The 14,948-nt window shown below is 46.6% G+C and overlaps 1 protein-coding gene across 4 annotated transcripts in view; it reads left to right on the top strand.

Annotated features, from left to right (window-relative positions):
• The window catches only part of OSMR (oncostatin M receptor), a 51,594-nt gene that overhangs the window by 17,767 nt on the left and 18,879 nt on the right, over nucleotides 1-14,948 (top strand). For all 4 annotated transcript variants that reach the window (XM_082723420.1, XM_082723418.1, XM_082723419.1 and 1 more), the window contains 5 exons: nucleotides 493-665; nucleotides 6,160-6,331; nucleotides 8,723-8,998; nucleotides 10,334-10,463; nucleotides 11,246-11,397. In XM_082723420.1, coding sequence (XP_082579546.1) covers nucleotides 493-665; nucleotides 6,160-6,331; nucleotides 8,723-8,998; nucleotides 10,334-10,463; nucleotides 11,246-11,397 — 903 coding nt within the window. The remainder of the gene's footprint in view (nucleotides 1-492; nucleotides 666-6,159; nucleotides 6,332-8,722; nucleotides 8,999-10,333; nucleotides 10,464-11,245; nucleotides 11,398-14,948) is intronic.

The raw sequence follows: 14,948 nt of genomic DNA, 5'->3' as shown, positions 1-14,948 counted from the left end.
GCCTGTGTCTCTCCAACTGGGGTCCTTCCTTGAGCTAAGAACATCATCACAATTATTTCATTTCACGCAAGTGCCTTGCTGGTCTTATCCACAGAGTTCAGTAAATTCTTTCCAGCAGTGTTTTAAGTGTAGTGCATTGAGATCTAAGCAATCATGTCTAGAGATAGGGTATGCTCCCACTTCAGAATTATTTAATAAACTATGAAATACAGATTTTCAAACAGAAAACTCATTTTTGATTTCCAGGAATATGAAATTTATAGCCAAGATTCCTCTTTCTATAGCCTTTCATTTATCTAGGCTTTAATTTCTTTATCTACCAAATGATTTCCTAATTCCCTTGTGGACTTTCAAGATGGCTAATTCTAAGAGGCACCTGTGAGTATTATTTTCCAAAACTAGACGGTGGTGATACTGACCAGTTTATTATCTGTGACTCTTCAATTGTGTTCCTATTAAATGTTATTTCATATCTTATTTTTGACCTTTCAGGCTTGTCTGAACCTTTGCCATGGGCCCCTGAATCCCTGAAAGTTTCCATCAATACTACATGTCAGTGTTTGCATTTACAATGGACTGTCCACAACCTTGCTCATCATCAGGAATTCAGAATGGTTTTTCAGATAGAAATCAGTAGAATTAAAACATCTAATGTCATCTGGGTGGTAAGTACATTTTTTTTTTGGCTCAACATTTTAATCCTTTTCTGACACCAAGATCTTTCTTTTATAACATCCACAAAAATCCCAATATAGAAACATTTTAGCGACTCAACATGGTTTTCCAAAAACAATTACATTTCTGTGTTTTTAGTTAAGAGGGTATGGGACCAAATAACATGACAGCTTTGGTTCAGTAGGCTGGATGCTATATGTTATGGAAACAAATCATTTCCTCATTTCTGCTCTATCTCCTAAGCAGGCTAGTGGGTCCATCCTGAGTCCTAATTCCAAAAATCCATGAACACCAACCTTCTTTTTTCTCTTCCCTCTTTCTTTCCTGTCCACCAGACATTTTCCTCAATTAGATGTACTTATTTGGCAGCATTCTTCTTAGTAGTGTGGCTTCCTGTCTGTTGCTTCGCTCATACTGTGCTCATACAAGGAAGGATGAGTCCAAGCACTGTGTGTTCTCTCCAGCAAAGAGGTTCTTCCTGGACCCACCATGTTGGAGAGTAACTTAAGATGTCCTTTGTTACCTCACTTCTGGCTTTTTCTACAGCAAATTAAGTTATGAAAATCCTTCATTTCACAATCATTTTTGCCTTTGAATTATTTGGGATTTGTCACTTGTCTTGGTTCAGATCATGGTTGGCCCATTTAGCTGACGCTTCTCCATCTCGTGCATTAAGTTTCCATTTTATGGTCTGGGGACCCTTAATGATCTACCCACACAGCGTGCTCAGTCATTATCAGAGGATGCTGAAGGACAACACAACGGAATGTTGTCTCCTTGAAGGGGAACAGAATATTTGCCTGGCGTGAAGGGAAACGCAGGGATGTTTCCCCACGGCTGGGGATCTCCATTTGCTCAGCCAAAGGCTACTCTTCTCGCAGGCATTGGAAGCGTGGGCGCAGGGATTCAGAATGGTTAGTTCCTATAGGAAAGTGGAAATGCTACTCAGTTTGAAGCCTCCGGTTACTTTCCATGTTCATGCATTTGAGAGGCCTTAAGTATAACTTGGACTTTGTCAACCCAGGTTGATAGCAGTCTGCCATTCCATGCCGCCAAGAGTCATTTTCCGCAGTGAGAGTTGTTTAGTGTTCCCATTTTTTTTTTTTAAGATTTTATTTTTATTTATTTGTCAGAGAGAGAGAGCGCGCGCACAGGTAGGCAGAGTGGCAGGCAGAGGCAGAGGGAGAAGCAGGCTCCCTGCTGAGCAAGGAACCCGATGTGGGACTTGATCCCAGGGCACCGGGATCATGACCCAAGCCGAAGGCAGCCCCCCAACTGACTGAGCCACCTAGGCATCCCTAGTGTTCCAATTTTAAGCAAAAGCATTGCGTGTTACAACTGCTCACTTTCTACCATCAGCATATCTGCCCACTGGAGCTCATACTAAATCGTTTTTGTACTTTCATTTATATATGTATGTATGTATTTTTTTTTTTTTAAGGGAGGAGAGAGACAAAGAGAGTGCATGCAAGTGAGCAGGGGAGGGACGAAGGGAGAAAGAGAATCCCAAGCAGGCTACATGCCCAGTGTGGAGCCTGATGTGGGGCTCGATCTCATGACCCTGAGATCTCAACCTGAGCCAAAATCAAGAGTCAGACGCTTAACCAACTGAACCACCCAGGCGCCCCCATATTTTTGTATTTTTGATGGTTGCACTCATTGGTTGTCAATTTAGACCCAGGAAAATATCGTCCAAAGGTCATATTGAGGCTAGTTTTCTAAGAAAAGGAAGTTTGAGAGAAATGCTCATGGAAAACTAGTACTTAACACCATGAGAAGAAGTAACGCTAACCATAGACCAAGTGGATCCCATTTTTTATTTTCCTAACAGGCACTTGTTCATTTCTGTTTTCACCTTTGATTGGTCTAAGAGCTCTTTTTTCTGGGGAGAGCAGCTTGTCAAACCTGCTTCTGTAAACTACTAAGGCTCGAGATCTTCGCGACTAGAGCTCTGCCTCGTCCAATATCTGGACCCCATTATCACCCAGCTCAGCCTGACAGGGGAGAGGAGAGTGGTGTGTTGTGCCGGGCAGCTCCCCGAGCCAGGACAATATCCTCCTTCAGTCACAGGCCCAGACAGGGGTGAGGCCACAGGCACGCCCCGGGGAATCAGCGGCCAGGCCTCCCAGAACAGACAATACCACAAGAAGCCTTTGTCTGACCCTTCCAGACCTAAAGTCAAGGAGAGACGTGAGATCCCCCTGCAGCTGAGGGGAAGGAAGCCAGCCGAGGGGACTGCTTCTGAAGAGAGTGCAGTCTCCCTTTTCATCAGGTGGCTCCCCGTAAGGCAAGGCTGGCAGCTCGCTTTCCTGCATGCGGAGGAAGGACAGCTTTCAGGATTCCTGCCTCCAGCGGTCATGTGCCTAACCAAGCCAAGGAGGACCGTCCTGGTCCCAAGTGCTTGCAGCCGGGCCGGGGACCCTGGGCTGCCTCCCGGATTGTGAGGGCCACGCAGAGACCTGCTGGCAGCCAGCCGCCTGCCCGCACCACAGGCCTCGCCTGGACCCGCTTCTGCCCTCGGCCTGCCTGGCTGCTGGCCTTCTGGTCGGGTCAGTGGCCAGGGAAGGCGGCGTGGAGTCCTAGCGCAGGCCCGGAAGGGGGCCAGGAGCGGAGTCTGCCAGGGATCTGCGCTCGAGTCTGTGACCTCACTTGGACTCCTGGAGAGATGAATGTGCCAACTTCTTGCGACTTACTGGTGTCTGCCAAATGAAACTTGCCACTTCAGTGAATGAAAACAGCTCCAGCACAATTCATCACATTAAAAAAAAAAAAATCACTGAATTGGTGCATTCAAGGAACGTTTTATCTCCTCCATGACAAGGCTATGAGCAGCGCAAAGCACAAGTGTGTGGTTAGACAGAATCCGCACAATAGCCTCTGAGGAAAACAGAGTCCACACCGCCTGTTAATGATGCAGTCACTGAGCGCACGGTTGGGAGACTGGGAGCCGGGGTCCAGCCATGATTCAAGGCGTAGGTCTGTCAGGTCTGAGCGGGAATGAGGAGAAAAAACACACAGACCAGAGTGTTCCAAATGTGGGATGTGCCGTGCTGGCGGCTGACAAGGTGCTGTGGGGTTCCGACAAGGCCTGACCTTCTCCAGCAACTTGAAAGAAGGACTTTCTGAGCCAAAATAAGGAAGAGGATTAGAAGCTAATTTAGAAGGGAGGGTGGAGAAGAATATTCTGGGAAGAGCCCACAGGTGTGAGCTGAGGCACTGAGGGGAGGGCTGTGAGCTCCCAGGCCTGAAAGCTTGGAGCACAGAGGGGCAGGCGTGGCCCCAGGTGGACCACACAGGACGCTGGAGGTCATGCTCAGTTTTCCTGTTTTATCCTGAGAGCCACAAAAAGAAGAGGAATGACAGGATCTGGCTGGAAGTGTTTGAAAAGTCTGCTCTGGCTCACAGCGGAGACCAGGTGGGGCAGTGGGAGAAGGCAAAGCATTACCCGTATGAAGGGGGCTGTGCGATGGGCCCAGCAGAGAGGTGCCTGGAGTGACTGGTGACACTCCGGGATGACAAAAGTGGCTCAATTCCCAAGGGATGCAGGAGGAAAAGCCCAAACTGTTGGCTGGTGGACAGCAAGGTCGCCATTACTGATACAGTTTCTGGGTTGGTGTGTTGGTTGGTTTTTTGGTATTTGCTCTTAAACAAGATTTAATCAAAATGGACTCAAGATTGTTTGTATTAAATAGGAAAAGTTGTGTAGATTGGGACCTCAAATCTTGTATTTAAAATGTGTATTTTGTAGTTTGGGAGTAAAGCAACACAATATATCAAAAGAGAAATATTTTGTAACTTGGAGTCCCACATGGAGGGCAAGGGCTGTGCACTGTGAGGTGGGCCGAGGTGCTCTCACCCCAGGGCTGCGCCGGCTTCGGCCCAGGCTCCCCTGTGGCCCGGAAGGGGGGAAGGAGAAAGTGGAGGGAAGGCCTCAGAGTCTGTCAGCACTGGCTGTGTGTGACACGCACGTCACCCCCATCCTCATGACTATATGGTTTTAGTTTGGCCTTTAGAAATGGGGCTGCAGGCTCAGTTTTCCCCAGGAAGTGCAAGCATTTGATGTTCCCATCATCCAGCGGTGGGGACAGAAAGCAAGTGTCCTGGTGGGGCCCACCGGGGAGCCTGAGTGCCCGGAGCCTTGCAGAACGGGAAGAAGAATAAAGCCCCTGGGACACAACCCAGCCACAGATGAAATGCCAATGACTATACCCAGTATGCAGGAGGACTTCTGGGGGGGTAGGGGTGGTATAGCCTGGACTCATTCCTAATGCAGAAGGGGCATGGGGACCCTAAACCAGGGACACTGGGTGAGCAGACACTGAGGTGTAAAAGTACAAAGCTATTCCCCAAGTGCAAGGTAGACCACTGTGTCCAGAGAGGAGGTCCTTGTGAGGGAGAGGCAGGTTGGAATCAGCATGTAGATGGCTGAGAGGGTAAGGTATAAAGGAACCATCGAAGCCCATTGAATGAGAGAAAGAAGACACCAGAATTTTAGAAAGATCAAGATGAAAGGCTGTATGGAGGGGTGCCTGGGTGGCTCAGTGGTTAAGCATCTGATTCTTGATTTAGGCTTGGGTCATGATCTCAGGTCATGAGATCAAGCCCCACACCGGGCTCCGCACTGAGCACAGAGTCTGCTCAAGATTCTCTTTCTCCGCCTGCCCCTCCCCCACTCATGCACTCTGACTCTAAAGTAAATAAATAAATCTTTAAAAAAAAAAAAAAAGGCTGTGTGGGAAGAGCAGTTGCAGTTCAACTTGAACAAGCTTCCCAAGAGCACGTGTAAGACATCTTGTGTGCTTGACCTCCCTGGGGACTGAAGATTCTAACAGGCGGAGCTCAGAGGACGTGTCCCCTTGGCCACCATATCTGCAAAGACAAGTAGACCAAATGAAACCAAGCAGAAAACAGACAAACAAAGCCCAAAGGCCTCACGGAGAGCCTTGTACTCGGTACTTGGTACACGGAGAGCCTGGCTTCGGAGAGCCGTCAGTACGCCTGGGTACCATGAGGGCCTGCCCTCTCTACAAAGATTTGGCCAATTTGATCTGGCCGTGGCTAAAAAAAATTATTAAGAAAATACTCCTTGGTCTTGCTTATTTTTAAAGAATGACTGAATTAGTTCTTAGTTTGCAAAAGTTTTCTTAGCAGCTTCTGTGTGACGCGTCCCTTGCCTACCTTCTAACTCTGACCTCTCCCCCCAAGACTTGAGTACGTTCAGCTTTCTTTAACTTGTTCCCCACAAGTCCCCTAGAATCAGAGAGCCATTGGCGGGTGGGAGATGAGCTCTCAAAAGGCAGGAGGCTGTGGCAGGTTCTGCTGTGACGCTGGAGTGGGGGAGTGGGCTGCTTAGGGATGGACCACTCTTGCGTGTATCTGGGAGCTGCAGTGGGCTCTTGGCTGCGTGCTTGGGGGTAACTCTAATCAGGCCATTTTCCAGGACAGCATGGATCCACATTTCCAAATTTTTCCCTTTCATTCTAGGAGAACTACACCACCACTGTGAAGTGGAACCAGGTTCTGCACTGGAGCTGGGAATCCAAGCTCCCCTTGGAATGCGCAAAACATTTTATAAGAATGAGGAGTGCAGTAGATGCTGCCAAGACCCCTGGGCCAAGGGTCTGGAGCAGCTGGAGTTCGTGGGAGGAAGCAGATGGTAAGGATGGAGGTGGTAAAAGAATTAAAAGCTCGAATATTTAATATTACTTAGGGATCGATAGCCAAATAGTAGAAGTCTTTTGAGGAGACCGAGTAGAAACCGACATTATTTTTCTTTGTCTTCCCTTGGAATGAAGAAGTCCGGGTGTGAACTGTGCCAGCAGGAGATAGACGTCTACGGTTTTGCCTCACAATTTATTCTCAGAGATAATTATGCAAGTTCAGACAATTTCATATTTATTTTCCAAACATGGAACCCGTGTTTATTACAACTACTAAGAGAACAAAGCAGGACATAAATTGTACATATGCTTTTATTAGAAGACAAAATGTGTCTGCACCTAGAGCAGAGGTTAGGAAGCTTTTGTGTAAAGGGCAAGGTAGGAACTATATTTTAGGCTGTACAGACCCTGTTAGTCTTAGCCATGACTCTGAGACGTGTAATTATAATGGGAAAGCCGTCTTAAGCAATATGTAAACAAATGAGAATTGTTGTGTTCTAATAAAACTTTATTTACAAAAACAGATGGCAAACTAGAATTGGTCCATGGGCCCGAGCCTGCCAACCCCTAAGGTAGAGACAAGCAGTGAAATATGGAAACAATGAAATCAAGTCTTCATTTGAGTAATGAGATTATGGAGAAATATGTTGTATGTATCTCCTAATTCTGATAATTTAATTTTGTTATCATTAAAATCTAGAGTGGACTTTACCACAGCTTATTACGCTTCATTTAAACTATAAGCTGGTTCTAAAGCAAGGCCATTTGGCTCTCTTAATGTACACCATTTGCCAGCTAATCTGGAATTCCTGCCCATAGAACCATTCCTTTGTTGTGTTTATACACATCTTTTAAAGTCACACTGATAGCAAACATTAACCCATGAGTAGCCTTGTTATTAGTTTAATACTGCTAATAGAATTAAATCTTCATTTTATTCGTGTTCTAAGCACTCTCCATATTAATTTAGCCCTCAAATCAGCCCTTTGGAATTGTTCTTATCCCCACTTCACAGATGAGGAAACTGATCACAATTAGCTTAAAGAACCCATGCGAGGTCCTAGAGCCTGTAAGTGGTAGAGTTGGAGTTCCAGCCCGGACCAGCCTAGCTCCAGAGCACCCCCACCCCCACCGTTCACATTACATCCTACTGCTGACAGAGGGACACACAGAAAAAAAAAAAAACAGACTGAAAAGATAGTAAGAGACAGGACAACATTATAAACAGCTTTGATAAAATAGGCTAGATTTCTCAAAGCTGTAACTTCTGGTCTAAGTCAAGGATGAATGAAAAACCTGACTGTGTATTCTAGCCCCCAAACATTGGTTCTCAGTCGTGTTGCCCATGAGACTCACCTGGAACCTTTAAAAAAGCTCCCCTGCGCAGGCCACATGGCAGGGTGAGGTCAGTGGTGGCGGTTTCCGTGGCTATGGTGGGCTGACTGAGTGGGAGCCAGGGAGCCAAGCAGTCAGAGCAGGCCGCCCCTTCAGGGGTTGCGACTGGGGGGGAGCGGGGCTGAAGGGGCGGGAAGGAGGCATAGGGAGGGCAGCGAGTTGGCTTGAAATGGGAGACACCTGGGGATTTTTATACACTGATGGTCGTACAGAAGGAAAGACGGTGGAAAAGGAGCTATTTGAGTGACTGGCATTTCCGAGAAGGTGGGCAGAGATGTGGTCAGTAGTACAGCGTAGAGATTAAGAGGTACACGTGGGGGCGCCTGGCTGGCTCAGTCAGTTGAGCATCCGAAGCTTGATTTCAGCTCAAATCATGATCTCAGATCATGATCTCATGATCTCAGGGTTGTGGGATCGAGTCCCGTGTGGGGCTCTGCACTCAGCATAGAGTCGGCTTGGGATTATCTCTCTCCCTCTCCTTTTGTCCCTCCTGCTCATGTTCTTTTCCTTGCTTAATTTCTCTAAAACAAGTAGATAAAACCATAAAAAGGGGGGATGGGGGACACACGTTCCTATGGAGACAGGCAGGCCTGGCAGATGTGAACGTGGCCTTGCCACCTGCTGGGTGAGTGAACTTGGGCTCCGTGGATCCTACCTGTGCTGGTGGTAAGAGATATCGTACATCCTACCTAATGCAGAACCTCTCTCGGGGCTGTGGCCCATAGAGGCTGTCACAAGCAAAGGTGGCAGGGACACCTGATCCCAGGGCCGAGGGATGCACTGTCTTTGCAGTAGGAATGTCAGCAACATTTTGCCTAACAGTAGGAACCCTTGGAAGAAGGAGTGTTTGCGCAGCCCTGAACTTTTCTAGGTTTGCCCAGAGGTTTAGAATCGGCTTTTCCCCATCAGGTCATTGTTTGTTTCAAACCAGAGGGGCTGATTTGAAACTTGAGTGATGTTCTAACTGATCGGCCTTTTTTTTTCTCTTGCAGTACAGAATTCTCTTGGACAGGACCCGCTGTTCATTTTCCCTAAAGATAAGCTCGTGGAAGAAGGCTCCAATGTCACCATTTGTTACGTTTCCAAAAGCCATCAGAATAACATATCCTGTTATTTGGAAGGCGTACGGATGCAGGGAGAACAGCTCGATCCAAATGTGTCCGTGTTCAACTTGAATCATGTTGCTTTCATTAGGGAAACCGGGACAAATATCTATTGTAAGCTGGGCCAAGGAGCCGGGATAAAGGGCACCGTTCTCTTTGTGTCAAGTAAGTGTGCACATGCTCTGCGCTCTTCTCTCCTGTTTCCTAGAATAGATGGAATTTCCTGTCCCAGAGGGCAAGTAAACATTTCCACCCGTGGTCTGGATCTTCTTTTGTCTCCCCAGTCTTCTAGGAGAGATTCTGAAAAAGATCTTGAAGGGTTTCCTATTGTTATCTTGGCCTTATTGACCGTTTTATTCCTAGAGACCAAGATTATTAAAGGGGAGAAAGTTCGGCCCATTTCCTGGACCACTGGGAAGGGCCCTGCCTGCCTCAGCCATGCAGCAGGACTGCAACATGGTGGGGGGCCGAGGGGGTGGAGTGGGAGAGAGGGCAGGGCACCGACTCCAGGGAAGCAACCAGTGTTGCACCCAGAAGGCCTGGGTTCGAATCATCTTCCTGTGCCTGGGCGTGCCACCTTGGCCAAGTTTCCCCACCTCTCTGAGCCAGTTTCCTTCTCTGTGAAGTGAGACCAGGACTGGCCGTTTGATGGTGAATGAACACAAACAGGCCTGGCCCAACACTGTAGCCAAGGAATCCAGAGGAACCCGCTCTGAAGTGGGTGTGGAAAACATCAGGTGCCTCCATGGCTGGCAGCAGGGAAGGGGAAGCACTGCGCTTTTCACGGAGGTCTGGTGCACGTGCCCGGGGGCCTCCTGCATGTGGTCAGGAGACCTCCCTTCCCTGCACTGGCGGGGGGGCAACATCTGAGCCTACTTTCTCCTGTTTCTCAGGCCCGAGGCGTGCTCCAGGCTCCCGGGCACCCACCTCCACTGTCTCCCAGGGCCAGGCTTCTGAGAACTGCAGGGATGCCAAGTGGGGGGTGCAGGGAAGGAGGGGACGACTTGGAGGTCCTGCACTTGACCTTGGAACTCTCAGCGCCCTGCTGCCCAGCTTAGCAGTGCCCCAAATTGGACTTGCTGGCATCTCAAGCCTAACATCCCCGAGGCTGTCTGCGAGCCCCAGCTTCCAGGGGAGGCAACACTGACTTCATTCATTCATTCATTCATTCTTCCTCTCACTCCAGCTGTCTGTCAGTCAGTGGTAGGTGTTGAGTGCCTCCTAGCAGGCCCTGGGGGTATGACTCCCGGGACACACTGCAGACCCCAGCACAGCTCCCACCACTGGTCCCCGGTGATGCCTCAGAGAAGACCAAGGGAAGGGAGAAGGGGCCCAGATGAGCATCTAAACTGTGACTTTCTAGAGGTACGGGTGTGTGATGCTTTTATCATTCAGAGTGATTCTGTGGCCTGAAACCCAAAAGGAGCTCTACGTTTTCCTTGTCTTTCATTAAAGGGATTTAACTAGGCCTTTCATCTGTTTTTTCCTCTGTATGGACAGAAGTCCTCCAGGAGCCCAAGGACTTTTCTTGTGAAACCCAGGACTTCATGACATTGAACTGTACTTGGGATCCGGGGAGTGACACCGGCTTGCTCAAACAGCTTTCCCAGAGCTACACATTGTTTGAATCGTAAGTTAGCTCCCATGGCGTTCTTGACAGGGTCCTCCTTGTTTAAGGTGCTTGTGACAGCAACAAGAGCCACATTCAGATGTTGAGGAAAATGGGAACAGATAGTTTACAAGCATCCTGCCAGAGTGAGGAAGAAGTCTTTCAGTGGTGTGTGATACTTTCCACCTGAGTTTCGAGAAAGGAAACTGTCACGTAGAAATGATAAGAAAACCTGTTAGTGGTGAATCTTGATGTGAACATAGTTCCCTCTGGTGTTCTGGGTCTACCTAATTTCTAACTTTTTAAGAATATTTAAAATAGGGGCGCCTGGGTGGTTCAGTGGGTTAAAGCCTCTGCTTTCGCCTCAGGTCATGATCCCAGGGTCCTGGGATCGATCGAGCCCCACGCCGGGCGCCCAGCTCTGCAGGAAGCCTGCTTCCTCCTCTCTCTCTCTCTCTCTGCCTGCCTCTCTGCCTACTTGTGATCTCTGTCTGTCAAATAAATAAAATCTTTAAAAAAAATAAAAGAATATTTAAAATACATTAAGGAGTCGTCTCATCCCCTATGTTGGTGGAGGGAGGCGGTCATTACATGGTCATTACACATTTCACCACAGAAGTCGAATTTGTTGAAATGTTTTCACTTTTGACATTTGTTGATGGCGGGGGTATCGACACCGTCATGTGGAACATGATTTGAAGGCTACTGAGTGTGCCCTGAGTGTAGGGATATATCTCTGTGTTGACAAAAGTATAAATCCTGAAATTGTTGTTTTGTGTGTGTGTGTGTTTTTTTTTTTTAAGATTTTCTGGGAAAAAGACCCTTTGTAAACACAAAAGCTGGTGTCTTTGGCAAGTAGCCCCAGAGTCGCAAGACATGTATAACTTCACACTCACGGCTGAAAACTACTTACGAAAGAGAAGTGTTCACCTTCTTTTTAACCTGACTCATCGAGGTGAGACCAGTATCACAACCCGCTGTGGTGACGAACTCATTGTGTGACACACTCTGTGATCAAGGAAATGTTTTATATTTTTGCCTAATTCACATCCTAAGTGAAACTTTTAATTTAGGGGCACCTGGGTGGCTCAGTCTGCCTTCAGCTCAGGTTATGATCCTGGGGTCCCAGGATTGAGCCCCACATCAGGCTCTCCCTCTCATGCACTCATGTGCGCTCTCTCTCTCTCCACCTGTCTCAAATAAATAAGTCTTTTTAAAAAAAAGTTTTCATTTATAACTCGTTGAAACCACACTTCTCTTCATGGAAGCATGCATGGCCCACAGTCCCTGGTTATTTGTTTTGATAATGTAATAGGCACCTGCCTGCTTACTACTCACCTTCCAGACTAGAACTCTGACTGGAACTAACGGCCTCTCCCATCCCACAGCCCCCCACCCGGCTCCTGCCACCAAGATAAGTACAGATTTAAATCTCAAATGTGCTGGGGTGCCTGGATGGCTCAGTGGGTTAATGCCTCTGCCTTCGGCTCAGGTCATGATCCCAGGGTCCTGGGATCGAGCCCTGCATAGGGCTCTCTGTTCAGCAGGGAGCCTGCTTCCCTTCCTCTCTCTCTGCCTGCCTCTCTGCCTACTTGTGATCTCTGTCTGTCAAATAAATAAATAAAAATCTTAAAAAAAATTTTTTTTTAAAATCTCGAATGTGTGTATGTATGTATAGCTGTATGTATTCTCATTTCTAATGTCATCCTAAAAATACTGTTTTTATTTTGATTGGTTTTTAATGTTTATAAGAGACATCAAGCCACATGTGATAATTTGGTAAGTACTGTTTGATGATAGTAAATTACAGATATTGACCCATATTATTGAGTGTTGTTATAGTCCATTGGTTTTCATTACCGTGAAGTATTTCATTGCATAAATCTATGGTATTTTGGTCAGGCATGGCCTCTAATGGTTTTTCAGGTTGTATCAAGATTTTTGTTCTCGAGGATGGTGCTACTATGAGCATTATGGATGTAGGACTGGCCTCCTTTTGTTTTGTATGAGCTCAAGGGCCGGGGTAGGACCAGGGCAGCCCCTTTGGAAAACCACTTGGCTTTGTGTCTGTTTTCTTTAAATTGTTTTTTATTTATTTGACAGACAGAGATCACAAGTAGGCAGAGAGATGGGCAAATAGAGAGGAGGAAGCAGGCTCCCCGATAAGCAGAGAGCCTGATGCAGGGTTCGATCCCAGGACCCTGAGATCATGACCTGAGCCGAAGGCAGAGGCTTTAACCCACTAAGCCACCCAGGTGCTCCCTCCTTTTGTTTTCTTGACTGTATACCCCAAAGTGGAATCGGTGAGGACAAAGAGCATGTGAATGAGCAACTTCAGACACAAAGCCAAGTGTTTTTCCAAAGGGGCTGCCCTGGTCCTACCCCGGCCCTTGAACTCATACAGCTTCTCCATGCTGGGGGGGTTGCCCTTTCCATTGTGTCAGCTTCCTGGCTGGTGTCTGTCATGGTTTTGAATACAGATCCTGAAGGTTGAAAATCTCTTCCTATGTTTTGACCACATGTTTTCTCTCTTATGAAATGCAGAATCTTCACACATGTTCCTTTTTTCTAGATTGCTCATCCCTTGCTTTTTACTTTCTTAATTCCTCCGTATCTTCTAGATTTTAGCTTAATCGCCAGTCAGTCAGACAATGACAGAGTGCCTCTAGTATAGCTGGCACTGGGGACTTGGCAGTGAACAAAACAGGGTGACTGCCCCATGTGAGCTTGGATGTAGGTGTGTTGGGGGAGGGGATGAGGGATGAGAGTGGGGAGTGGACACATCCAGTATTTCGAGTATCGCTCCACACTGTGGAGAAGGTCAACTCGGGTCACGCGGTAGAGAATGCCTGATGCCTTTTCAGTTAGGATGAGGCTGCCAAAGAATGAGACAGAAACAGAAAACATCTAGGGGAAGAGCATTGCAAGCAAAAAGAATAGGATTTGAGAAGGTCATAGGATGAGAACAAGCTCTGGGTTGTTTGAGAGACAGAAAGAATGCTCTTGTGCCCATACTATGAGAGAGAGGAGATCGGAGTGTCCTGGTCACGCAGGGGCTGTGGGACGAATGGGGTAGTCTTACCAGCTGTATTAGAAGGTGTCCATTGGGACAAGTCAGTGACGTGACTTAAGCTGTAGGAAAAGCTCGAACAGGTGGGGCTGTCAGAGGCGAGGGTGGAGAGAGGGAGCTGGATGGGAGGCTGTTGCAGTCGTCAGGCAGAGACTTTGCACCAGGTGGCATGATGAAGTTGGTGGGATGTGGTCATATTCTGAATTCACCTTGGAGCTGGTAGGACTTACTTAGGGAAGGCATGCAGGTTACAAGGGGAAGAGGAATTTAAGATGAGTCTTAGAGTTTGGGCGTAAACAGCTGAGCCTGTGGATAATGAGATAAAGACGAAGGCTCAGGATAGGGGCTTCTAGAACTCCATCTTTTAAGTCAAAAGGCCTTTTACACTTTCACTGTGGTCACCTCACTTTCAATGTCACATTTGGTTTTGCGGTTAGTGATTCATGTTTGCTTCCCTGTTGCACTTGGAAGGCAGGTCCATGACTGGTTTCAGTTTCTCTCCCATCTGACAATTTGTCTTTTTATCGGTGTGTTTGGAACATTTATATTTGACATAATTATTAATATGGTTGGACTCAATCTGCCATTTTATTATTTATTTTATATTTGTTCCCTCTGTTTTTGTGTTCCTCCACTCTGCCCAGGGTTATTTGAATATTTTTTTTAGTATTCCACTTCAATTTGTCTACTGACTTTCTCCTACATCTCTTTGTATTCCTGTTTTTTCCCTCTGGAGATTATGTTACTAATATTTCACAGTTTTCTTGGAGTTAATATTTTCCACTTTACGTAAAATATAGAAGCTTTACAACCCATGTCTTCCTTTACTCCCCACTACCGGCACAGCAATATTTCACATTCTGGTCTTCTCCAATCTGCCTGTTGCTGTCTACCTTTGAGAGTTCTTAAATAGAATATTTGAGAATGCTCTATGCACTGTATTGACTGGATTCAGGATGGGAGGTACTTACTTTGTCTTTTTAAAACCTGAACCTTATCAAGTCCATTTTTCATATCACGTATTGTATTTTTTAGTTCTAAACTCCCATTTGATTTTTTAAAAAAATAGTTTATATTTTTCTGCTAGGAAGCATTTTCCTCTATTCATTTCAAACTTGTTTACTGTTATGACATGGGTCTCTCTTAAAGTCTGTAATAATTGTAGCCATGTGGGCCATCTTAAGCTTGGCATCTGTTGATTATCTTTTCCTTTGGAAATTGGTGACATATTCTGGGTTTTATGTATGTAGAATATGTATGGATTGTACCTTTGACATTGTTGATGTTATTTTGTTTAGACTCTGGGTTCTGTTATATTCTCCCCATGAGCCACTTCTCCACGTTTTGATCCTCTTTCACAATCTGCCTGCTTTTGTTTAATTTCAGGAGTCCTGGTAGTTTCTTCTTATGTTTTGTTCAGAATTTCTAATATAATC

Source organism: Mustela nivalis (genome assembly GCF_964662115.1).
Source record: "Mustela nivalis genome assembly, chromosome: 3".
Taxonomy (NCBI): Eukaryota; Metazoa; Chordata; class Mammalia; order Carnivora; family Mustelidae; genus Mustela; species Mustela nivalis.
The sequence above is the reverse complement of the archived record's forward strand: the minus strand, read 5'-3'. Positions and strand labels throughout refer to the sequence as shown.